General features: G+C 37.6%; 1 protein-coding gene across 1 annotated transcript in view; it reads right to left on the bottom strand.

Annotated features, from left to right (window-relative positions):
• Window positions 1-25,822, bottom strand: part of ARL6 (ARF like GTPase 6) — a 51,510-nt gene that overhangs the window by 15,874 nt on the left and 9,814 nt on the right. Inside the window, exons 3-5 of the mRNA XM_079921486.1 lie at window positions 10,942-11,003; window positions 10,454-10,522; window positions 6,585-6,679 (exon numbers count right to left, since the gene is read on the bottom strand). Coding sequence (XP_079777612.1) covers window positions 6,585-6,679; window positions 10,454-10,522; window positions 10,942-11,003 — 226 coding nt within the window. The remainder of the gene's footprint in view (window positions 1-6,584; window positions 6,680-10,453; window positions 10,523-10,941; window positions 11,004-25,822) is intronic.

Here is a 25,822-nt window from a genome sequence, read left to right on the forward strand (position 1 = left end):
TGAACTTTATCAAATATTTAGAGATGAATTAACACCAATCTTTCTCAAACTATTCCAAAATGTGCAGAGGAAGGAACGCTTCCGAACTCATTCTATGAGGTTAGCACCACCCTAATACCAAAACCAGACAAAGATATCACACACACGCGTGCACACACACACACACAAAATTACAGGCCAATATCACTGATGAACATACATGCAAAAGTCCTCAACAAAATATTAGCAAACTAATGCAACAATACATCAAAAGAATCATGATCAAGTGGGATTCAACCCAGGGATGAAAGGATTTTTCAATACCAACAAATCAATCATTGTGATACACCACATTAACAAGTTCAAGAATAAAAACCATATGATCATCTCAATAGATAAAGAAAAAGCTTTGAAATAAATTCAGTATTCATTAATGATATAAAACTCTCTAGAGGGTGGGTACAGAGGGAACATACCTCAACATAATAAAGGCCACATATGACAAGTCCACATCTAACATCATATTCAATGGTGAAAAGCTGACAGCATTTCCTCTAAGATCAAGAACAAGACAAGGATGCCCACTCTCACCAATTTCATGCAAAACACTTTTGGAAGTCCTAGCAACAGTAGTCAGACAAGAAAAAGAAATAAAAGGAATCCAAATTGGAAAGGAAGAAGTAAAACTATCACAAGGATCTGTTTGCAGATGGCATGATCCTATACATAGAAAATCCCAAAGATGCACCCCCAAAACTACTAGAGCTCATCAGTGAATTCAGTAAATTTTCAGGATACAAAATTAATATAAAGAAATCTGTTGCATTTCTATACACTAACAACAAACTATGAGAAAGAGAAAACAAGGAAACAATTCCATTTACAATTGCATCAAAAAGAATAAAATATCTATGAATAAACCTACCTAAGGAGGTAAAAGACCTATACTCAGAAAACTATAACACACTGATGAAAGAAACTGAAGATAACATAAACAGGTGAAAAGATACACTGTATTCATGGATTGCAAGAATTAATATTGTTAAAATGACCATAATACCCAAGACAAAATACAGATTCAGTGCAATCCCTGTCAAAATACCAATGGCATTTTTCACAGAACTAGAACAAATAATTTAAAAATTTGTATGGAAACACAGAAGACCCTGAATAGTCAAGACAATCTTGGGAAAGAAGAACAGAACTGGAGGAGTCATGATCCCTGATTTCAGACTATACGGCAAAGCTACAATAATCAGAACAGTATAGTACTGGCAAAAAAACAGACACATGGATCAGTGGAAGGATCCACTGATCCTTGTGATACACCACATTAGGACAGAGTGGCCAGAAATAAACACATGCACTTATGGTCATTTAATCTAAAACACAGGAGGCAAGAATATACAACGGAGAAAAGACAGTCTGTTCAATAAGTGGTTCTGGGAAAACTGGACAGCTACATGTAAAAGAATGAAATTAGAACATTCTCTAACACTATATCTAAAAATAAACTCAAAATTGATTAAAGCCTACCTGAAATCATAAAACTCTTAGAAGAGAAAACAGGCAGAACACTCTTTGACATAAATTGTAGCAATATTTTTTTGGATCTGTCTCCTAAATCAAAGGAAATAAAAGCAAAACTAAACAAGTGGGACCTAATTAAAGTTAAGAGCTTTTGCACAACAAAGGAAACCAGTGACAAAAATGAAAAGACAACCTACTGAATGGCAGAACTTATTTGCAAATGATATGACCAATAGGGGTTAATATCCAAACTATATGAACAGCTCATACAACTCAACATCAAAATAACAAACAACCCAATTAAAAAATGGTCAGAAGATTGAACAGACATTTTTCCAAAGAAGATATACAGCTCACCAACAGGTACATGAAAAGATGCTCAACATCATTAATTATCTGAGAAATGCAAATTAAAACTGCAATGAGATATCACCTCACACCTGTCAGAATGGCTATCATCAAAAAGAACACAAATAACAAATGTTGGTGTGGATGTAGAGGAAAGGAAACCCTTGTACACTGCCGGTTGGAATGTAAATTGGTGCAGCCACTATGGAAAACAGTATGGAGGTTTTTCAGAAAACTAAAAATAGAACTGTCATATGAGTCAGCAATTCCACTCTTGGGTATTTATCAAAAAAAAACCCCAAACACTAATTCGAAATGATATATGCACCCTAGTGTTCATAGTTGTCAAGATATGAAAGCAACCTATGTGTCCATCAGCAGATGAATGGATAAAGAAGATGTGGTACGTATATACAATGGCATACTACTCAGCCATGAAAAAGAATTAAATATCACCATTTGCAACATGGATGGACTTGAAGGGTATTACGCTGAGTGAAATAAGTCAGACAGAGAAAGGCAAATACTGTATGATATCACTTATATGTGGAATCTAAAAAATATGACAAGCTAGTGAATATAACATAAAAGGAACAGACTCGCAGATGTAGGGCACAAACTAGTGGTCACCACTCAGGAGAGGGAAGGGTGGAGGAGCAAGGTAGGGGTAGGAGATTAAGAGGTTCAAACTACTATGTATAAAATAAATGAGCTACAAGAATATATTGTACAACACAGGGAATACAACCAATATTTTATATTAACTATAAATGGAACATAACTTTAATATATTGTGAATCACTATGCTGTACACCTGAAACTTACATGATATTGTATTAACACATCAACTATACCTCAATAAAGAAAGGATGTGGAAGAAGTGAATAACACTATCAACTGACATTTATAGAACTCTTCAGCCAAGAACAGCAAGATATACATTCTACGTAATTGCAGATGGAACATTCACCACACTCAATCGTATATGTTAGGCCATATATTTCTAAGAATAAAAATCATGCAGAATAGGTTCTTTGATCACATGGAATTAAATCAGAAATCAATCACAAAAATATACCTAGAAAATTCCCAAATATTTGGGAAATTAAATAATAATACACTACTAAATAATCCAAGCATCAAAGAAGAATTTACAAGGTTAAGCCTGGAAAATACTTTGAGCCAAATAATAAAGAAAAGAAATATATCAAAATTTGTGAGATATAGCTAAATACTCAGAAAATATGTATTACTTTAAATGCTTTTACTATAAAACAAAGGTGTAAAATGCTTTATTAGAAAAGAAAGGTGTAAAATCAACAATTTCCACTTACATCTGAAAAAGATTCAATTTAAATACAGGAAGTTCATAATAAAAATGGAAGTTCTTAATAAAAAGAGAGCAGAAATTAATGAAGTTTAAAAAAGACACACCCACAGAGGAAAATACCAAAACCTAAAGCTGGTTCTTGGAAAATTAATAAAACCATAAACTCTTTAAAAGATGGAGCAAGAAAAACGGGAGGAAACATAAATTGCCAATATTAGAAATGAAAGAAGATATGTATATCATACAGGTCTTATAGACATTAAAATGATAATGAGAGGATGTTACAAACAATTTTATGCCAATAAATTTCACAACTTAGATAAATTAACAAATTAACAAATTCAGTCACAAATTACCGAAAGTGACGCAAGAAGAAATACAGAACTTTAATAGCCTTACATCATTTAAAGAAACTGAATTTATAATTCATGCCCCCAACATACACACAAAATCCTGACCCAGATGGCTTCATTGGTAGATTCTATTTTAATGTTTAAGTAAGAAATAATATCAATTCTACACAAATCCAAAAGATAAAAAAATAGAGGAGGAGTAAATACTCTTCAAGTCATTTTATGAGGTCTCTACAGCCCTAATACAAAATCGGGGGGGGGGCATTGCAAGATAGGAAATGACAAAATGGAATGCATTATGCTAAGTGAAATAAGTCAGAGAAAGACAAATATCATATGATCTCACTTACATGTGGAATCTGAAGAAAACAAAACACAACAAACCGATAGATGCAGAGAAGAAACTGGCTGTTGTCAGAGGCGGCTGGGGTGGAGGGAGCTTGAGATGGGTGAAAGGGTCCAAAAAACACAAACTTCCAGTCATCAAATAATTCATGAGATGTAATGTATAGCATGGTGACTACAGTTAGTAATACTGTATTGTGTATTTGAAAGTTGCTAAGAACAGATCTTAAAAGTTCTTATCCCATGAAAAAAACCCTATGTGTTGTAAAAAAAAAAAAAAAAGTTAACTAGACTTATTATAGTGATCATTTCATAATACAGTTGACCCTGGCACAACGTGGAGGTGGGGCTCCGAACCCTGCACAGTCAAAAATCTGTGAATAACTTCGTTGCCGACCCTCTGTATCTGCGGTTCCACATTCGTGGATTCAATCAACTTCAAATCATGTAGTACTACTGTAGCATTATTTGAAAAAAATCTGCATATAAGCGAACCTGTGCAGTTCAAACCCCAGTTGTTCAAGGAGCTAACTGTATATACAAATATCAAATCATTATGCTGAATAACTGAAACTGATATAATATTATATGTGAATTATATCTCAAAAATATGTTCACACCAGCTTTATTCATAATTGCCCTGAACTAGAAACAGCCCAGATATTAATCAACAAGAGACTGGATAAGCAAACTGTGGTATATTCATATAATAGAATATTACAAAGCAAGCAAAAGGAGTAAACAAGTGATACAACAACATGGGTGCCTCCCCAAAACATTATGCTGAATGAAAAAACCTAGGCACAAAAATGTATGTCCCTTTCTCCTCATTTATATGAAATTGTAGAATAGGCAAAATTCTGGGGATCAAAATCAGATTAGTAGTTCCTCTGTTTCCAGGTGTGGGGTGTTGATTGGAAAGGGGCATGAAGGAACTTTTTGAGGTGATGAAAATGTTCTGTTTCTTGATTGGGAATGTAGTTACATGAGTGTATGCATTTGTCAAAATTACAGAACTATATACTTAAGATCTGAGCATTTCACTGTATTACAACTTATACTTCAATTTTAAAAAAACCTTCATATACGTTTCAGCTGAGAAATTCCTCCTTTGGGAATCTAACGGTAAAATAAATGCATCAGTAAGTACATAAAGATACATGGACAAGGCTTCAGTTGAGGAAACCAAGGATCCCACGGTATTTAAAGCAGATTTTGCAGGAACTATTTCATTTTTTGGTCAACGTCAAAACACTTTTGGGGGAGAAAGTGGAAATATTAACAAAAAAGGGAATGTAGAATCAAGTGCCTTCTCAACCCAGATAAAAGACTAAGTTTTTAAAAGTGAAAAAGTCACATAAAAAGTACAGGCTGGATAATTTCCCCCCCAAATACTTGCATAAACTTGAGGTTGTCCAATAAAAATACCAAAGATATTATGGTTAAGCAGCAAGAATTGTTAGAAGTCCTTTTCTAAAACCACAGGTACAAAGGCCACTTAAAATGTTTTTCCATGAGTAAGGCTAAAAATGCAGAATTTCACAATACTACTGGAAAACTTACTGTGGGAAAAAAAAGAATATCTAGCAACAGGTGAATGACTGAATAAACTATGGTACATTCACAGTATGGCATATTAGGCATCATTAAAAAGAATAATTATATATATGCAATTTGACTTGAAAGGATTTCCATCATGCAGTGTTATTTGAGAAGAGGAAGATGCAGAAGAGTGTACAGAAAATGATCCCGTCTAGTAAATAACGATGACAATTCTCATAGCGCCCAACCCTGTACAGTTTGCCCTCTGTATCAGTGGACTCCACACCCACAAATTCGACCAACTGTGAATGGAAAATACGCCAGGAAAAAATTACAGAAAGTTTCCAAAAGCAAAACTTGAATTTACCATGCACTGGCATTATTTACATAGTATTTATATTTTCTTAGGTATTATGAGCAATCTAGAGATTATTTAAAGTATGTGGGAGGATGCGCATAGATTCTATGCAAATACTACACCATTTTATATAAGGGACATGAGCAACCACAGTTTTTGGTATCCTTGGGGATCCTAGAACCAATCTCCCATAGGTACCAAGGGCGACTATATGTATCTTTGGTACCTGTATATGTTTGTGTATGTATATATGATATGAAATATAGATAAAGGTATGAAAGTAAAAGTACCAAATTGTTAATACTGATATCTTCAAAGAGGGCTGGGAGTAGTTTAAAAACAGAAAAGATCTGTTTTAAAAGAATTCCCACAATAAATATCTAAGAAATGCTGTGATCACACACATACACACACACACACACACACACACACACGTAAAAAGATGGTAACCAAAAAAATTTTAATGTGTTGAAACATCGATTTTTACTTTCTTCCTTGTTCTTTGTCCATCCACATATTTTGCTATTGACACATTACTTATATAATCAGAAAAAAAGGGCATTTTCATTTTCAGGGAAATAAAAACATTGCAAAAAGCTTTGAAATTTAAAAAATATATGGTACTGCAAGTAAAGATATTGTTAATTCTGCATAATTAATATGTTTTAAAATTCAAAAATTTTAAATAAAAGATCACACAGCATAAACAACACGTTTTGCTTACACCAAAGAACAAAACATCATACATAAACAGACCCCAAAGCACAGACATCACAGACTGAAAGACACACACATGTACCTGGATGATTCAGAAGAGTATCAAGTTCTTCTTTGGCCACAACCATTCTTAATCTATCACTACTATCAATGACAAAAATAATGGCTTGTCCTTCTCTGTATAATATAAAGAATGAGAAATATTAAAGATAAACTTGAACATTTTTCTATGTTTACTCTCCATTTGCAATTCCTAACCTGTGTATTATGTCTTCATGTCCTATGTCCATTTATACATTACAGGCTTTGGTGCTATTTCTTATTAGTTTATATGAGTAATTAATATATTAACCATGTTAGTCATATTTCATGTAAAATAATTTCTTTTCATTTGGATCATAATATGGTAAATTTAGTGACATTTCATAATTTTAAAAAATAACAAGTAAAACCATAATCCTATTACACAGATACAACCATTAATATTTTCATGTAAATCATTTTCAACATTTCCTTTGTGTACATTCATATATGAATATCTACATCTGTATTTAAATGGAATCCTGCTGTTTTATACTGCCTTTCTGAAATATATGTACATTTCCCTGATCTTTTTTTGCAGTATAGTTTGAACTACTTTTATATGAAACATTAAAGCTCTACACCAGTGTTTCTCAAATATTTTTTACCATAACCATAGTGAGAAATACATTTTACATTAAGATGCCGTTAGACACATAAGTATATGTAAATATATTTGAAATAGTCTCCTGAGACAATACTTACAAAGAGCTTTTATTTTATTCTATTTGACTTTTAAGCTGATAACCAGCCACTGCAATTGTATAAGGATTCACTTACAGATCACAGTGGCACTTCAAAAATCACTGATTTCCTTCGCATCTTTCTTTTAATGATTATAAAGTATAATGGACGTGTCATTGAATATTGTACCAAACTTCTATTTTTGCACTTCATAGGTTACTTCCAATTTTCATTACTATGAAAAACTTTGGGATAAACATCCTCCTAAATACATTTTAAAAATTTCTTGATACTTTAAGATGTGTTCTTAGGAATAAAATTTCCAGAAATACATACAAAATTTAAAGTTTTAGATAAACATTGATAAATTATCCTCTGGAAATGTTATATCAATTTATACTACTACCAGCACTTTTCCCACTCCCTTGCCAGCATGGCTCTTATCATTCTTTTCAATTTTTTACCATCCTAACAGCATATTATTTTACTTTGTATTTTGTTAATTGCTCGTTAAGTTCAATATATTTTCATATATTTATTGGACATTTATATGTGTTTTGTGACTCAGTGTAATCATAAATTAAGATTTTAAAGTTCAATGCCATTAGTAACCACATGCATATAAAAATAAAACAAATTTTTAATACCATTTTCTCCTATCATTTAAAAAATGAATGCAGATTATCACAGTCACATATTATTAGTGGAAATGGAAACTGATATAATTGGAAATACCTATCAAGAGCTTTAAAAATATTCACTTTGAGCCAGTAATTTCATTTCTGGAATTTATACTAAGGAAACATGAAGTATGACAGAGATTTATACAGTAATATGTTAACTGAAGAACTGCTTATAATCTTCAAAAACTGAAAACAGTCTTTATGTCCAAAAATAGAGAAATGATTAAGCAAATTTGGGCACAGGAATATGAAAAAATATTAGGCTGCCATGAGAGTTACATCCTTTCTATGTTTTTCCTGATTCACCCTTATCATAAAATGTTAACTGAAAAACTATATAGTACACGGTACATACTTTAGAAGGCTACTTTCTCAATTATGTAAAGTGTATATTATATATTTCAAAATAGAAGAAACATACCCAAAAGATTAACAATGGTAAATTTATTAGTGAGATTTACAGGAAACAATGTTTAAATATGCTTTTCTATATTTTCCAAATATTAACTCCTTTCCAAATATGCACTCTTTATATTTTATGCTTTATTACTTTTTTTATATTCTAAGAGTAATATGCAAAAATTATACAATAATTAACATTACAGAGTCATACAAATGACAAACTAAACTTCCTTTATAATCTTATTCCCAAAACAAATGCTATTAATGGTACGGTATATTCTACTAAGAATTTTCTTCTCTCTCCATATGTATTAAGCACATACTTTTATTAAGAATAATTTTTTTCTTCATATAATTGATATGAAAAAATGTCATTATAAATAATTCTCAACACACATTCTTTTCTGTGTATCTTTGCCCAGTAGTCCTAGTCATACTGTACTTTTCTGAAAGCAAAAATTATGGCTGCAGGGCATGAACATTTTTCATTTTAACAGATATTGATAAATTATCCAAGAAAGATGTTACATTCTCACTACAAGAGTGGCTTATTTTGCCAACAGTAGACTTAATCTTTTTAACCTCTTTCAGTCTAATAGATTAAAATGCACTTGTTCTTTCACAATTAGAAAAGTATAGAGATAGAGGAAATAAATTTACTATTACTGTAGACTTCTCAACAGTAACCATATTCGGCATTCCACCTACAATGTACCTATAATACTCCTGAATTCATTAACTTCTTCCAAAAAGATTTTGAAGAAAAAGAAGTTAAAGTCAGAAAAAAAGCTTCCTTTTTAAAGTACTATTTTTTTATGCAGTATTGTTTTCCGTAATTAAAATAAATGTTACATTTTTTTAAAGTAACTAAATACATTTTTTTTTAGAAAAAAGAATTGTTTACCTACTAATTGGAAGAAGAATAAAAAAATCCTATACTGAAAACTGAGGTTTCCTTAAAAACAAAAACGCCTCACATTTCCCCCAGAGAATTTATTGTAGGATACCACAAACATTCCACCCCTCCTTTTCCAAACTGGCCCTCAAATCTGAAGCATTCTTCTCTTTCTACCTCAGAGGTCCTCTGGCTCTATATGATTTAAATAGGCCCTCAATATTTAAAGAATATCTGGAATAAATCTCCTTTGGTTCCTACCCAAGGAATACAACATTTGTCCCCACATTAGCATGAAAGAATTAGCCAATGAAAATTAAAATCTGATCTGGCAGTCATCACACACCATTTCAAGACAAGAGTTCATAAGAACAAAAGTGCATTTAGTGAAGAGATACTGTTTATAAATTTCAGACTCCAAAAGTGAGTTACACTCATCTTAAATGAAGAAGTCCTAGCAATATTACAAGTTTAATGAATTTATTTTAACATCGCATGCAAATCTTGAGAAAGTATAACACACTTGGATCCTAGCAACTTGACAGCTATTAATCTGAAGAAATTGGTGAGCACTTGATTTGCACATGCTAAAAACATCTTGTTTAGAATTGCTTGTAGAACACATGGATCAACTATTAGTGCTGTTTATTAGTGCTATTTATTTTAACTAAATTTATACAGTAAGTATTTACTGATCTATCTGGCCAGAATCATACTTGGTCTTGAAGAAATACTGAATAAAAAAAAAATCCCTGCCCTTGAGGAGTTCATAATCCCACTAGGGAGGCAGCTATGGTACATGAGTTTAAGATGTAATAAGTACGATTCAAGAGATATGAATGGACGAAGTACCGTGTCAACATGGGGGACAGAATAACTGGGCAAAACAGTGGAATCCTTCATAGAGGAGGTGACTTTTGAGCTAGTCCTTAAAGAACAAATATATTAACCTTAAGTTGCAGAGAAGTAGGGTAGAATAGGACACTAAAAACAGACAGAACAACATATGCAAGGTCAGGAAGAACCTGAAGCATTTGAGAAATAATGTGAAGTATGATTATACTTTTTTTTTAAATTAGGAAGTATACTTAAATTATATAAAGAATAAACATTGCAACCTAGCCCATGTAATCATTTGGATTTCTAATCATTACTGGTTATTAAAATATAACCATCTAGTTTACCAACATTCACAAACATACTTACTTATAATAGTGTTCCCAGAGATTTCTGTATCTTCCTTGACCTGACATATCAAACACTGTAAAAGACAAACTATAAAACAAAACAAACAAAATGAAAAAACATGATTACATTATAAGGTAGTAAAAGTCTAACTTTTACTTAAAATTTTAAATTGTTTTCAATCAAAGAAACCACCCTTAATATACAATATTCAACTTGGGCCAGCTTTCAAGTACAAGTGCCATAGAATGAATTTTTTGAATATAAATATGATTTTACAATTAGTAACATATAAGAAAGATATTTCCTTTGCTAGTGACGTTGTCAGAGTTTATCTAAACTCTAAATTCTTTAGAATAATCCAGAGGTAGTGGTACAAGTATTTTAATATCTATGGGCTTCTGAAATAGCAACTTACTTTTTTCTAAGAGTAGGAGGAATAACTATGTAGATCTAATATCACTTTTCACCCACAACTTCTTAATCACAAGTTTAATAAAATGAATTACCTGGACGATTTGAATTTCTCTATGCTGAATCCTATTGTTGGAACTATATCTTGAGATTGAGCCTTTAAGAGAGAAGACAAAGTTTAGAAAATTGCAATGACCAAAGATGAATTTTTCCTCAGGTTAAAAAAAAAAGCACCCAGATTTTCCAGTTCTAAAATCTGCCACTAAGGAGATGACAGGATTAAACAAAATTATAAATTTTGCAATGAGATCACTGCATGTGAATTCTTTATAAAGTTTAAGGTTTACTAATTATAAATCTGCATGTGTGTCTTCACATTCACAGTTTGTGGCTTGCTGCAAGTTACCACGGACTTAAAGTGGTTTCAAAAGTCTCCTTCAGCTCACATATAGGACTTTCTAATCTTTCATACTTATTGAGTTTATATATGCTACAGAGGACTGTGCTCATGTGTAGATGGTGAATATACATGGTCCCTGCTCTCATGGAATTTATAATCTGGAGGAGGTAAACAGCAATAAACAACTGAGTTACAAGTGAACACAATTTTGAGCAGTGCTCAGTGCTATGAAAGGTGATTGAGGGTGGGAGGCAATGGGGCAGAGGAGGGTTAGTATAGAAGAGCCTCTCTGATGAGGGGACATCTCACCCAGGAGTGAATGTTAAGAAGGGGAAAAGCTATGACAAGATATTGGCAAAGAACATTCCAGTCAAAGGAATTAGCCAGGGCATGACCTCAAGGCGGGGAGGAACTCACCACCACTCAGAAAAAGTAGAAGGCCTGTATGTCTAAAGTATATTTAGTGAGGGAAAGAGCTGTATGTAACCAAGTAAGATAGGTAGGGCCTTGAAGGCCATGGTGGGAACTGTGTGGAAAAGAGATTATAAGGGGGCAAGAGTATAGTGGGAGACCTGCTGACACATCTCACAGGCAAGTAAAAGGTCTTAAATGGACAAGTTAGCTCATCAAATGCATCATAATACTTCTATCATCAAAACTTTCTCCTTTTGAATAAAAATCCATTCACTTTCTGACCCAGATGCCTAGGATTTATTCTCAACTCCTCCCCCCCCTTTTTTTTTTTTTTTGCGGTTCACGGGCCTCTCACTGCCGCGGCCTCCGCGGCTGCGGAGCACAGGCTCCAGACGCGCAGGCTCAGCGGCCATGGCTCACTGGCCCAGCCGCTCCGGGGCACGCGGTATCCTCCCGAACCGGGGCACGAACCCGCGCCCACTGCGCCACCAGGGAAGCCCCCAACTCCTCCCATTTTTACATTCCCTATACAACCGTTCTCTAAGCTTTATTGGTTCTATCTCACTAACTTAGCTCAGCCATTATCGTTTCTTGCTTCAAATTACTACAACAGCCTCCTGATTACTCCTAATTGCTAATATACTACCTAAACAAGTTACTTCACTTCTCTAAGCCAGGGGTCCCCAATCCCGGGCCTTAGACCGGTAGCGGTCCGCGGCCTGTTAGGATCCGGGCCGCACAGCAGGAGGTGAGTGGTGGGTGAGCCAGCAAAGCTTCATATGCCGCTCCCCATCACTCCCCATCGCTCACATTACCGCCTGAACCATCCCCCCCAACCCCCCTGCAACCCCCCCTGTGGAAAAACTGTCTTCCATGAAACTGGTCCCTGGTGCCAAAAAGGTTGGGGACCGCTGCTCTAAGCCTTAATTTTCCCAAATGTAAAATATATTATTACTATCCTTAACTCATAGTGTTATCATGAGAATTCAATAAGTTAATGGATGCAAAATACTCAACATAGTGTCTGGTCCATAGTAAACGCTCAACAAATGTTTGCTATTATTAGAATTACACTCTCACTGATTTCAGTTTCATTCCCCAATTTTCTCCATACTGCCCAAAGTGTAACTTAAAAAAATTTCCTTTCAGTTCATCCTGTTGCTTTTATGTAAAAACAGGAGAAGTAGAGGGGAAATTGTTGCTCCACATCATTATGTTCACTTTGGTAGTCTACTCCTGAAAATTTAAAATTCAAATCGAAAGACAGAAGGTGAAAAGTCACTGTAGCTTCGTCACCTTAATAGTAATGTGCTAGTGAAAAGACCTCCCAGAGCTGCCCTGGTTTTGGCTTTGAGATTTGTTTATTCAGCTTTTCCTTTTATCCTGTGAGCTGCCTAGTATTCTTCCAAAAATATCTCTCTTTTTGTTTATGTTAGACAGATTTTATTTCCTGCTACTCAGATTCCTGCCTCATACCTTAGGGGTCTTTCATTGCACAACAAACTTTGGAATAAAGAGTTTCCTAATTTTTGTTGTCCCAAAATGCAACACTTTCGATTTTATGGATTTTCATGTGTCAATCATGTGATAAAATCATCAGCTATTATTATTAGGAAAAACATAATAATAAAAAAGGTTAAAAGTTTAAAGAAATCTCAGAAAATATACCTCAAATGAGTAGCTTTGTCTTCAGTGAGCTGTAATTAGAAATTGGCCTAGCCTCTTCACAATCACCCAGTTTCTTCACAAACTCCTTCTGTTTCCAGACAAGCTACCCTTTAACTTGCTGTTTTAATAGGGATAAAATTAATCAACTTTCTTTTCTTCCCCTCACTTCTAAAGTTCTATTGGAAGATAATTAGAAAGAAGAAACTCCACAAATTAATCAGGATAGGACAAGATATGTGGGCTGGTACTTCCAGATTTTCCTCTAAACAATTCCGAAATAGTCTCCACCGATTAACTTTCCTCTGCTCTATCCAGGAACAAATACATTTGGTAATTCTCTAAATTGGACAGGGAATGCTTACAAGCAAGCAAAGGGCACAGGAATTAGTACCTAAGTGGACTAGGCTATCTGAGACAGCCCAGGAATAGACCAACATCAATAAGAGTAGAACAAGATTCCTAAGAGAGACCCTATTTGGTTAGCTTTATTAAGACTGCTAAAAATGATATCCTCGGTGCTATCGACCATTACTCCCTGCCCAAAGATAAAAATTAAAAAAATCACCCATCAGTCCATTTGTCCAAAAATACATTTAACTACTAAGCAATATTCTAGGTGTCTGGGATTCAGTATTGAACAATACAAGATCTATACTCTTATGGAATTTAATTTTACAATGAGGAAAAATTTAATAAACAACAACTGTATATGCAAGGTAATTTCAGATTGTTTTAAATGTTAAGAATATAAAACTGGATGATGTGATAGAATGAGAGCATTTATATTGGGGAGTGGGGCAAAAGTGGGAATTGTAGAAGAAAGGTGTTTACAGAGCACATCTCAAGAAAATGACAGCTAAGATCAGGTTCTTGGAAAGTTATCAAGTTAAAATGTACCTCCTCTCTCTCTATTCATCAGTTTAGAAAACCTAGATCAGCAACCTCAGTATATTAACAATAAATGAACATTAGGACAGCTTAATATTAAAAACTAGTTTGGGTTCAGGAAGTATCTTGTCATCTAGAAACTGATTTTATCCCCCCAAAATACGATACTATAAAATGAGATTTGTGATTTCTTCTGCAAGACATTTTCTAATAGAGCATTGTAGATTTCTATTATTCACCTTAATTCATTAAAAATAATGAATTTCTGGGGGGTTCAGGGAAGATGGCGGAAGAGTAAGACGTGGAGATCACCTTCCTCCCCACAGATACACCAGAAATACATCTACACGTGGAACAACTCCTACAGAACACCTACTGAACGCTGGCAGAAGACCTCAGACCTCCCAAAAGGCAAGAAACTCCCCACGTACCTGGGTAGGGCAAAAGAAAAAAGAATAAACAGAGACCAAAGGATAGGAACGGGACCTGCACCAGTGGGAGGGAGTGGTGAAGGAATAAAAGTTTCCACACACTAGGAAGCCCCTTCGCAGGCGGAGACTGCGGGTGGCAGAGGGGGAAAGCTTCGGAGCCGCAGAGGAAAGCGCAGCAACAGGGGTGCGGAGGGCAAAGCGGAGAGATTCCCACACAGAGGATCGGTGCCAACCAGCACTCACCAGCCCGAGAGGCTTGTCTGCTCATGCGCCGGGGCGGGCGGGGCTGGGAGCTGAGGCTCGGGCTTCGGTGGAGCACAGGGAGAGGACTGGGGTTGGCTGCGTGAACACTGCCTGCAGGGGGTTAGTACACCACGGCTAGCCGGGAGGGAGCCCGGGAAAAAGTCTGGACCTGCCGAAGAGGCAAGAGACTTTTTCTTCCCTCTTTGTTTCCTGGTGCGCAAGGAGAGGGGATTAAGAGCGCTGCTTAAAGGAGCTCCAAAGATGGGCGCGAGCCGCGGCTAACAGCACGGACCCCAGAGACGGGCATGAGACGCTAAGGCTGCTGCTGCCGCCACCAAGAAGCCTGTGTGCGAGCACAGGTCACTATCCACACCTCCCTTCCGGGGAGCCTGTGCAGCCCGCCACTGCCAGGTTCCTGGGATTCAGGGACAACTTCCCGTGGAGAACGCACGGCACGCCTCAGGCTGGTGCAACGTCCCGCCGGCCTCTGCCGCCGCAGGCTTGCCCCGCATCCGCACCCCTCCTTCCCTCTGGCCTGAGTGAGCCAGAGTCCCCGAAGCAGCTGCTCCTTTAACCCCGTCCTGTCTGAACGAAGAACAGATGCCCTCCGGCGACCTACACTCAGAGGCGGGGCCAAATCCAAACCTGAGCCCCAGGAGCTGTGAGAACAAAGAAGAAAAGGGGAAATCTCTCCCAGCAGCCTCAGAAGCAGCGGATTAAAGCTCCACAGTAAACTTGATGTACCCTGCATCTGTGGAATACATGAATAGACAACGAATCATCCCAAATTGAGGAGGTGGACTTTGAGAGCAAAATTTACTATTTTTTCCCCTTTTCCTCTTTTTGTGAGTGTGTATGTGTATGCTTCTGTGAGAGATTTTGTCTGTACAGCTTTGCTGTCACCATTTGTCCTAGGGTTCTATCCGTCCGTTTTTTTTTAAATTTTTTTCTTAATAATTATTTTTTATTTTAATAACTTTATTTTATTTTATGTTACTTTATTTTATCATCTTTCCTCTTTCTTTTTCTTTCTTTCTTCCTTCCTTCCCTCCTTCCCTCCCTCCCTCCCTCCTTTTCTTTCTTTTTCTTTCTTTCTTTCTTTCTTTCTTTCTTTCTTTCTTTCTTTCTTTCTTTCTCTCTCTCTCTTTCTCGCTTTCTTTCTTTCTTTCTCTCTCTCTCTCTTTCTCATTTTCTCGCTTTCTTTCTTTCTTTTTCTCCCTTTTATTCTGAGCCGTGTGGATGAAAGGCTCTTGGTGCTGCAGCCAGGAGTCAGTGCTGGGCCTCTGAGGTGGCAGAGCCAAGTTCAGGACACTGGTCCACAAGAGACCTCCCAGCTGCACATAATATCAAACGGCGAAAATCTCCCAGAGATCTCCATGTCAACACCAACACCCAGCTTCACTCAACGACCAGCAAGCTACAGTGCCGGACACCCTATGCGAAACAACTAGCAAGAGAGGAACACAACCCCCAACAATTAGCAGAGAGGCTGCCTAAAACCATAATAAGTCCACAGGCACCCCAAAACACACCACCAGATGTGGACCTGCCCACCAGAAAGACAAGATCCAGCCTCATCCACCAGAACACAGGCACTAGTCCCCTCCACCAGGAAGCCTACACAACCCACTGAGACAACTTTAGACACTGGGGACAGACACCTAAACAACGGGAACAACGAACCTATGGCATGCAAAAAGGAGACCCCAAACACAGTAAGATAAGCAAAATGAGAAGACACAAAAACACACAGCAGATGAAGGAGCAAGATAAAAACCCACCAGACCTAACAATGAAGAGGAAATAGGCAGTCTACCTGAAAAGAATTCAGAATAATGATAGTAAAGATGATACAAAATCTTGGAAATAGAACAGAAAAAATGCAAGAAACAGTTAACAAGGACCTAGAAGAACTAAAGACGAAACAAGCAACGATAAACAACACAATAAATGAAATTAAAAATACTCTAGATGGGATCAATAGCAGAATAACTGAGGCAGAAGAACGCATAAGTGACCTGGATGATAAAATAGTGGAAATAACTACTGCAGAGCAGAATAAAGAAAAAAGAATGAAAAGAACTGAGGACAGTCTCAGAGACCTCTGGGACAACATTAAACACACCAACATTCGAATTATAGGGGATCCAGAAGAAGAAGAGAAAAAGAAAGGGACTGAGAAAATATTTGAAGAGATTATAGTTGAAAACTTCCCTAATATGGGAAAGAAAATAGTTAATCAAGTCCAGGAAGCACAGAGAGTCCCATACAGGATAAATCCAAGGAGAAACACACCAACACACATATTAGTCAAACTGTCAAAAATTAAATACAAAGAAAACATATTAAAAGCAGCAAGGGAAAAACAACAAATAACACACAAGGGAATCACCATAAGGTTAACACCCGATCTTTCAGCAGAAACTCTGCAAGCCAGAAGGGACTGGCAGGACATACTGAAAGTGATGAAAGAGAAAAACCGACAACCAAGATTACTCTACCCAGCAAGGATCTCATTCAGATTTGATGGAGAAATTAAAACCTTTACAGACAAGCAAAAGCTGAGAGAGTTCAGCACCACCAAACCAGCTTTACAACAAATGCTAAAGGAACTCCTCTAGGCAAGAAACACAAGACAAGGAAAAGACCTACAATAACAAACCCAAAACAATTAAGAAATTGGGAACAGGAACATACATATCGATAATTACCTTAAATGTAAATGGATTAAATGCTCCCACCAAAAGACACAGACTGCCTGAATGGATACAAAAACAAGACCCATATATACGCTGTCTACAAGAGACCCACTTCAGACCTAGAGACACATACAGACTGAAGTTAGGGGATGGAAAAAGATATTCCATGCAAATGGAAACCAAAAGAAAGCTGGAGTAGCAATTCACATATCACACAAAACAGACTTTAAAATAAAGACTATTAGAAGAGACAAAGAAGGACACTACATAATGATCAAGGGATCGATCCAAGAAGAAGATATAAAAATTGTAAATATTTATGCACCCAACATAGGAGCACCTCAATACATAAGGCAAATACTAACAGCCAGAAAAGGGGAAATCAACAGTAACACATTCATAGTAGGGGACTTTAACACCCCACTTTCACCAATGGACAGATCACCCAAAATGAAAATAAATAAGGAAACACAAGCTTTAAATGATACATCAAACAAGATGGACTTAATTGATATTTATAGGGCATTCCATCCAAAAACAACAGAATACACATTTTTCCCAAGTGCTCGTGGAACATTCTCCAGGATAGATCATATCTTGGGTCACAAATCAAGCCTTGGTAAATTTAAGAAAACTGAAATCATATCAAGTGTCTTTTCTGACCACAACGCTATGAGACTAGATATCAATTACAGGAAAAGATCTGTAAAAAACACAAACACATGGAGGCTAAACAATACACTACTTAATAACGAAGTGATCACTGAAGAAATTAAAGAGGAAATCAAAAAATACGTAGAAACAAACGACAATGGAGACACGATGACCCAAAACCTATGGGATAAAGCAAAAGCATTTCTAAGAGGGAAGTTTATAGCAATACAATCCAACCTCAAGAAACAGGAAACATCTCGAATAAACAACCTAACCTTGCACCTAAAGCAATTAGAGAAAGAAGAACAAAAAAACCCCAAAGTTAGCAGAAGGAAGGAAATCATAAAGATCAGATCAGAAATAAATGAAAAAGAAATGAAGGAAACGATAGCAAAGATCAATAAAACGAAAAGCTGGTTCTCTGAGAAGATAAACAAAATTGATAAACCATTAGCCAGACTCGTCAAGAAAAAAAGGGAGAAGACTCAAATCAATAGAATTAGAAATGAAAAAGGAGAAGTAACAACTGACACTGCAGAAATACAAAAGATCATGAGAGATTACTACAAGCAACTCTATGCCAATAAAATGGACAACCTGGAAGAATAGGACAAATTCTTAGAAATGCACAACCTACCAAGACTGAATCAGGAAGAAATAGAAAATATGAACAGAACAATCACAAGCACTGAAATTGAAACTCTGATTAAAAATCTTCCAACAAAAAAAAGCCCAGGACCAGATGGCTTCACAGGTGAATTCTATCAAACATTTAGAGAAGAGCTAACAGCTATCCTTCTCAAACTCTTCCAAAATATAGCAGAGGGAGGAACACTCAAACTCATTCTACGAGGCCACCATCACCCTGATTCAAAAACCAGACAAAAATGTCGTAAAGTAAGAAAACTACTGGCCAATATCACTGATGACATGGATGCAAAAATCCTCAACAAAATACTAGCAAAGAGAATCCAACAGCACATTAAAAGGATCATACACCATGACCAAGTAGGGTTGATTCCAGGAATGCAAGGATTCTTCAATATACGCAAATCAATCAACGTGATACACCATATTAACAAATTGAAGAATAAAAACCATATGATCATCTCAATAGATGCAGAAAAAGCTTTCAACAAAATTCAACACCCATTTATAATAAAAACCCTGCAGAAAGTAGGCATAGAGGGAACTTACCTCAACATAATAAAGGCCATATATGACAAACCCACAGCCAACATCATCCTCAATGGTGAAAAACTGAAACCATTTCCACTAAGATCAGGAAAAAGACAAGGTTGCCCACTCTCACCACAATTATTCAACATAGTTTTGGAAGTTTTAGCCACAGCAATCACAGAAGAAAAGGAAATAAAAGGAATCCAAATCAGAAGAGAAGAAGTAAAGCTGTCACTGTTTGCAGATGACATGATACTATACATAGAGAATCCTAAAGATGCTACCAGAAAACTACTAGAGCTAATCAATGAATTTGGTAAAGTAGCAGGATACAAAATTAATGCACAGAAATCTCTGGCATTCCTATAAACGAATGATGTAAAATATGAAAGTGAAATCAAGAAAACACTCCCATTTACCACTGCAACAAAAAGAATGAAATATCTAGGAATAAACCTACCTAAGGAGACAAAACACCTGTATACAGAAAATTATAAGACACCGATAAAAGAAATTAAAGATGATACAAATAGATGGAAAGATATACCATGTTCTTGGATTGGAAGAATCAACATTGTGAAAATGACTCTACTACCCAAAGCAATCTACAGATTCAATGCAATCCGTATCAAACTACCACTGGCATTTTTCACAGAACTAGAACAAAAAATTTCACAATTTGTATGGAAACACACAAGACCCCAAATAGCCAAAGCAATCTTGAGAACAAAAAACGGAGCTGGAAGAATCAGGCTCCCTGACTTCAGACTATTCTACAAAGCCACAGTAGTCAAAACAGTATGGTACTGGCACAAAAACAGAAAGATAGATCAATGGAACAAGATAGAAAGCCCAGAGATAAACCGACGCACATACGGTAAAGGAGGCAGGAATAAAGGAGGCAGGAATGTACAGTGGAGAAAGGATAGCCTCTTCAATAAGTGGTGCTGGGAAAACTGGACAGGTACATGTAAAAGTATGAGATTAGAACACTTCCTAACACCATACACAAAAATAAGCTCAATATGGATTAAAGACCTAAATGTAAGGCCAGAAACTATCAAACTCTTAGAGGAAAACATAGGCAGAATACTCTATGACATAAATCACAGCTAGATCCTTTTTGACCCACCTCCTAGAGAAATGGAAATAAAAACAAAAATAAACAAATGGGACCTAATGAAACTTCAAAGCTTTTGCACAGCAAAGGAAACCATAAAGAAGACCAAAAGACAACCCTCAGAATAGGAGAAAATATTTGCAAATGAAGCAACTGACAAAGGACTAATGTCCAAAATTCACAAGCAGCTCAATAACAAAAAAACAAACAACCCAATCCAAAAATGGGCAGAAGACCTATATGACAGTTCTCCAAAGAAGATATACAGACTGCCAACAAACACATGAAAGAATGCTAAACATCATTAATCATTAGAGAAATGCAAATCAAAACTACAATGAGATATCATCTCATACCAGTCAGAATGGCCATCATCCAAAAACCTAGAAACAATAAATGCTGGAGAGGGTGTGAAGAAAAGGGAACACTCTTGCACTGCTGGTGGGAATGTGAATTGATACAGCCACTGTGGAGAACAGTATGGAGGTTCCTTAAAAAACTAAAAATAGCACTACCATATGACCCAGCAATCCCACTACTGGGCATATACCCTGAGAAAACCATAATTCAAAAAGAGTCATGTACCAAAATGTTCATTGCAGTTCTATTTACAATAGCCCGGAGATGGAAACAACCTAAGTGTCCATCATCAGATGATGGATAAAGAAGATGTGGCACATATATACAATGGAATATTAGTCAGCCATAAAAAGAAACAAAATTGAGCTATTTGTAATAAGGTGGATGGACCTAGAGTCTGTCATACAGAGTGAAGTAAGTCAGAAAGAGAAAGACAAATACCGTATGCTAACACATATATATGGAATTTAAGAAAAAAAAATGTCATGAAGAACCTAGGGGTAAGACAGGAATAAAGACACAGACCTACTAGAGAATGAACTTGAGGATATAGGGAGGGGGAAGGGTAAGCTGTGACAAAGCGAGAGAGTGGCATGGACATATATACACTACCCAACATAAAATAGATAGCTAGTTGGAAGCAGCCGCATAGAACAGGGAGATCAGCTCGGTGCTTTGTGACCACCTAGAGGGGTGGGATAGGGAGGGTGGTAGTGAGGGAGACGCAAGAGGGAAGAGAGATGGGAACATATGTATATGTATAACTGATTCACTTTGTTATAAAACAGAAACTAGCACACCATTGTAAAGCAATTATACTCTAATACAGATGTAAAAAAAAAATAATGAATTTCTCATAGTGGATGTAAGCTCACAAGACACTTTTCTTGAGTTCAAAGGTAGGGAGGAAGCAAGTGTTATATCTGTGCCTGAATGACAGAGGTTTTGGGGTTTTTAAGAAGTCCCATTTCAAGTGTCCTCTTGGCTTCTCTCACCAAGTTGTTTTTTAAATTTTTTTAAAGTAAAGCAACTTACTCTGCTCTCAGGATGTAGAGGTCAATTGTTCTCAGGAGACAGGATAGTTGCTAAAGATTAAGGCTCAGGAAGTGGTGTCAGAAATTAGGCTATCTCCTTAATAATAGCCCTGGAGATAGTCTAGGCTAGTTCCATAATTCATCAGAGGTAGCAGAGAGATAGGTATGTTGGAAAGCAAAACAAGATTAATTAAAAAGTCTTACTTATTGGCTGCAAGCCTAGGTTTTCCTGAGGACTCTCCCTGACTAATGTGGTGTGTTAGGCAGGGTTAGTAGAACTTTCACAGGACTAGTCTGAAATTGGGATATTAGAATATTTCAAGATGATGGACTGAGCTCATGCTGCCTCCTTCCCCTTCTACCCCAAACAAATGACCAATAATGTTTAGAGAAGAAAGCTGTTCCCACCCATATCAAAGATTATCCCTACGGTAATAACCATGTCTTGGGACAGAAGGTCACTATACTGTTGGGGATGATGGAAAAAGATAATGTAATTTCTGTTTTGTTCTTTGAATGACATTTCTGCCAAGTTGAGTATAGTAGGCACTGGGGGGGCTGGTCCACTTTGGGGCTATTAACTGTGGCTCTGGTTTCAATCATTTTGTACTTATTTGAGACTACTTTTACAAAAAAATTACTTTTGAGGATATTCCTTCACGTGGAGAAAAATGGAAATATTTCCTATAGGATAGGACCTAAAGGACCCTACCTAAAGAATTTCCTTATAATCTTGCTCACAGCCTTACCTGCAGAAGTGCAGGTCACCAGCCACTAAGTTTAACTATTAGCCCAGGTTGATCTGCTGATAGCTGATCCATGGAACTAATTATGGACCCAAGCACAGCTGCACGTGGTTCTGTTTTTACCATACATCCATCATTCTCTAAATTCAATTCAGACCCCATTCAATTGGGTAGGATGCTATATCTTCCTCTCAAGGACTGTTAAAGAAATCTCTCATAATCACCTAGGTCAGGAGACAGACTCCAATGTATATGGACTTTTTGACCTGTTCTTTTCCTTATTGGGGAAGAATCTCTTTTTCTCTGCTTCTATATAGAGAGAAATCCATTAAAATAATACTTCTAGTTACTCTGTCTCCCCTCTCCAAATTTATTCCTCTTCATAGGGGAAAAAAAAAAAGAGACTTCTTTGACTTCTCAGTTTATGAAATGGAAACCGACATCCTTGGTTCTGCCTCTCTCTTTGTCTCTGTCTCTTTGAGAGCCACATGCTTCTTGAAACCATGCATTCTCACCTGTTCTTAAGCATGCAGTAAACCTAGATGAGCAGGATCTTTCCCTGCGTAGGAAAGCTTGAATTTTGGGACACGAATCATAACCTAGAGTGTTAGCAAGTCCTCTGGCCAGACCTAAGCCTTGCCCTCCACAATCACCTTTTTCAATAAAACTGCTAGCTTTTATCTCTGCCTGACTTCAGCATGTATATCTCAGCTGATTTCCAGCTTGGCTGGGGAGCCCCTTAAAACACCTAAATTGCTTTGCAAATCCATTTTCAACTTCTTATCACGGCTGCCTCAAACTCCCACCTGAAAATACACCAGCAGTTAGTTGTTTTCACATGGCAAACTCACTCACATAGAAGAAGGGAATGATGACCAGAAGAAAAGAAATAATGGCATTTTTGTAATTCCAAAGCAATCTCGAACTAAACAGAAGTATAACTGAAGCCGTTGGGAGAAAGAAAAAAAAAAAAGGCAGTAAGGCTTCTCATTCTGCTCAACCTGAAGCACTGTTTGGAGGCACTGAAGTCCACCTTCAATTACCATATTTAGGAGCAATGCTTCCCACTCTCCAGCCATTCAGTCATTAAGAGTACCAGCTTCCTAATTTTTGTTCTGTCTGTATGCAGTCTATATTAATTTTTACTCAGCATTTTTCATTGATTGACTAATGGTTTTTACCTAGATAAAAGTACTTACAACTGTAAATGTTAGCTGTCTACCCAATATCCACTCTCCTCTTCTTTCATACTTACAGGACCCCTATTACTAATGGAGGCAGCAATATGTCCTGCCTAAAAAAAAAAAATCCAGCCTCAGCCAATGAGGTAAAAGAGTCATCAGTTGGGGCTTCTAGGTAAGCTCTTTAAAGAGGGCTTATTTAGCAAGAAGGCTTATTCTTTTGCCCTGTTCTTTTCTCATCCCTGTGATTTAGAATATAGATAAGATAGTTAACTAAGGTGGCCATGTGGAGATCCTGAGGATCTTGAAGAAAACCAGGCACTAAGGATATCAAAGCAGAAAGATGGAAGATGCCTGGACCATGCAGCTGCCACACCAGCCTTGGAATACCCTTCTGGACTTATTTAGATGACAGAAAAATAAGTATCTTATGCAGTCCACTGTTATGTGGGTTTTCTTTATATGCAGCAGAACCTAACTGTAACTCATGCATTATGTGGTAGATGTGCTAGCTTTATATATATTTCAGTTATTAAAATAATATGTTCCATTACTTACTATGTAAATGACTCAGTCATCTTGCTTGCTACTACTGATATGCATACCACACTCCTGGGAAACTGTCTAATTATCCTAGAACCTATAAAAATGATTCACCTTTCCCTTTGCTTTGCTCTTCTTGTAAAGAGAGAGCCAAAAAGAAGGCAATGCTACCTGAAAGTAAATTCCACAAATTTGTGAAGATCATCTGAGAAGCAAAGACATTTGGAAAATACTCCAGTTTAAATAATAAAGATTTACCTACCTACCTGCATAAAATACACTGCAAATTATGGCTGGCTGATACTTATTAATTTAAGGTACCACGAATTTGACAAGATTTCATAACATGATAATGAAGTTACAATGGCAAACAAAATAATCCTGCCTTATCTTTCTTTAGCAGAAAATACAGGGGGTGGAGTCAAGATGGTGGCAGGAGAGGACGCGGAGTTCGCGTTTCTCCACAACTAGGGTGCCTGCTGGACACTGGTGGGGGACCTCAATGCCCTAGGAGATGGGAGGAACCCCCAAGCAACTGGGTAGCATGAGGGGGGATTGAGCAGGGAGGAGAAGTGGAGGCCAGACAGGACTGGTGCACCTGAGGGGTGGGTGGGAGAGGGGAGGGGTTCCCATGCCTGGAGGGAGCTTCGGGGGGGGGGGGGCTCAGAGGATCAGGGAGAGCACACCTAGCGTCTCCCTTGCCCAGTCGGGCCCTGGGAAGCCCTCAGGGCTCCTCAGCAGGGTCCTCCACCCTCCAAGGCCCCGTTGGTCCTAGAGCCATAGGAGGGAGGTGAGGGGAAGAAGAGGAGAGGTGGGTGGGAGGAGCCCTTCCAGACTGGAGGATCAGGGAAGTGCGACAGGTCTATGCCCTGGCCACTTGGCCGCAAAAAGCTTGCTGGGCTCCAAGGCCCCCTCCGGGCAGCGTGGGTCCTAGCAGCATAGGAGGGAGGCAAGGGGAGAAGAGGAGAGGCGGGAGGGAGGGGCCCTCTGGGGCCAGAGGATCAGGGGACGTGCAGCCAGCGTTTCCGCACAACCCACTTGGGCCCCGGGAAGCCTGCTGGGCTCCCAGGCCTGGTGCTCTGATCTCCAGGGCCCCCTCCAGCCTTGTGGGTCCTAGGAGAATGGGAGGGAGGGAGGAGGGGGAAAGAGGAGGAGAGGCAGACCATCTGGGGCCAGGGGATCACGGAAGGCACTGTGGGCATTTCCCCCGCCCACTTGGCCCCGGGAAGCCTGCTGGGCTTCCAGGTCTGGTCCTCTGCCTTCCGGGATCTCCTCTGGCTGTGTGGGTCCCAGGGGCATAAGAGGGAGGGAGAGGGGAAAAGAAGAGAGGCCAATGGGGAGGGTCCTTCCAGGATCAGAGGATTGGGGGGAATATGCTTAGCACTTCCCCTGCCCACTAGGGCCCAGTGAGCCTGC

Source organism: Stenella coeruleoalba, assembly GCF_951394435.1.
Source record: "Stenella coeruleoalba genome assembly, chromosome: 5".
NCBI classification, from domain to species: Eukaryota; Metazoa; Chordata; class Mammalia; order Artiodactyla; family Delphinidae; genus Stenella; species Stenella coeruleoalba.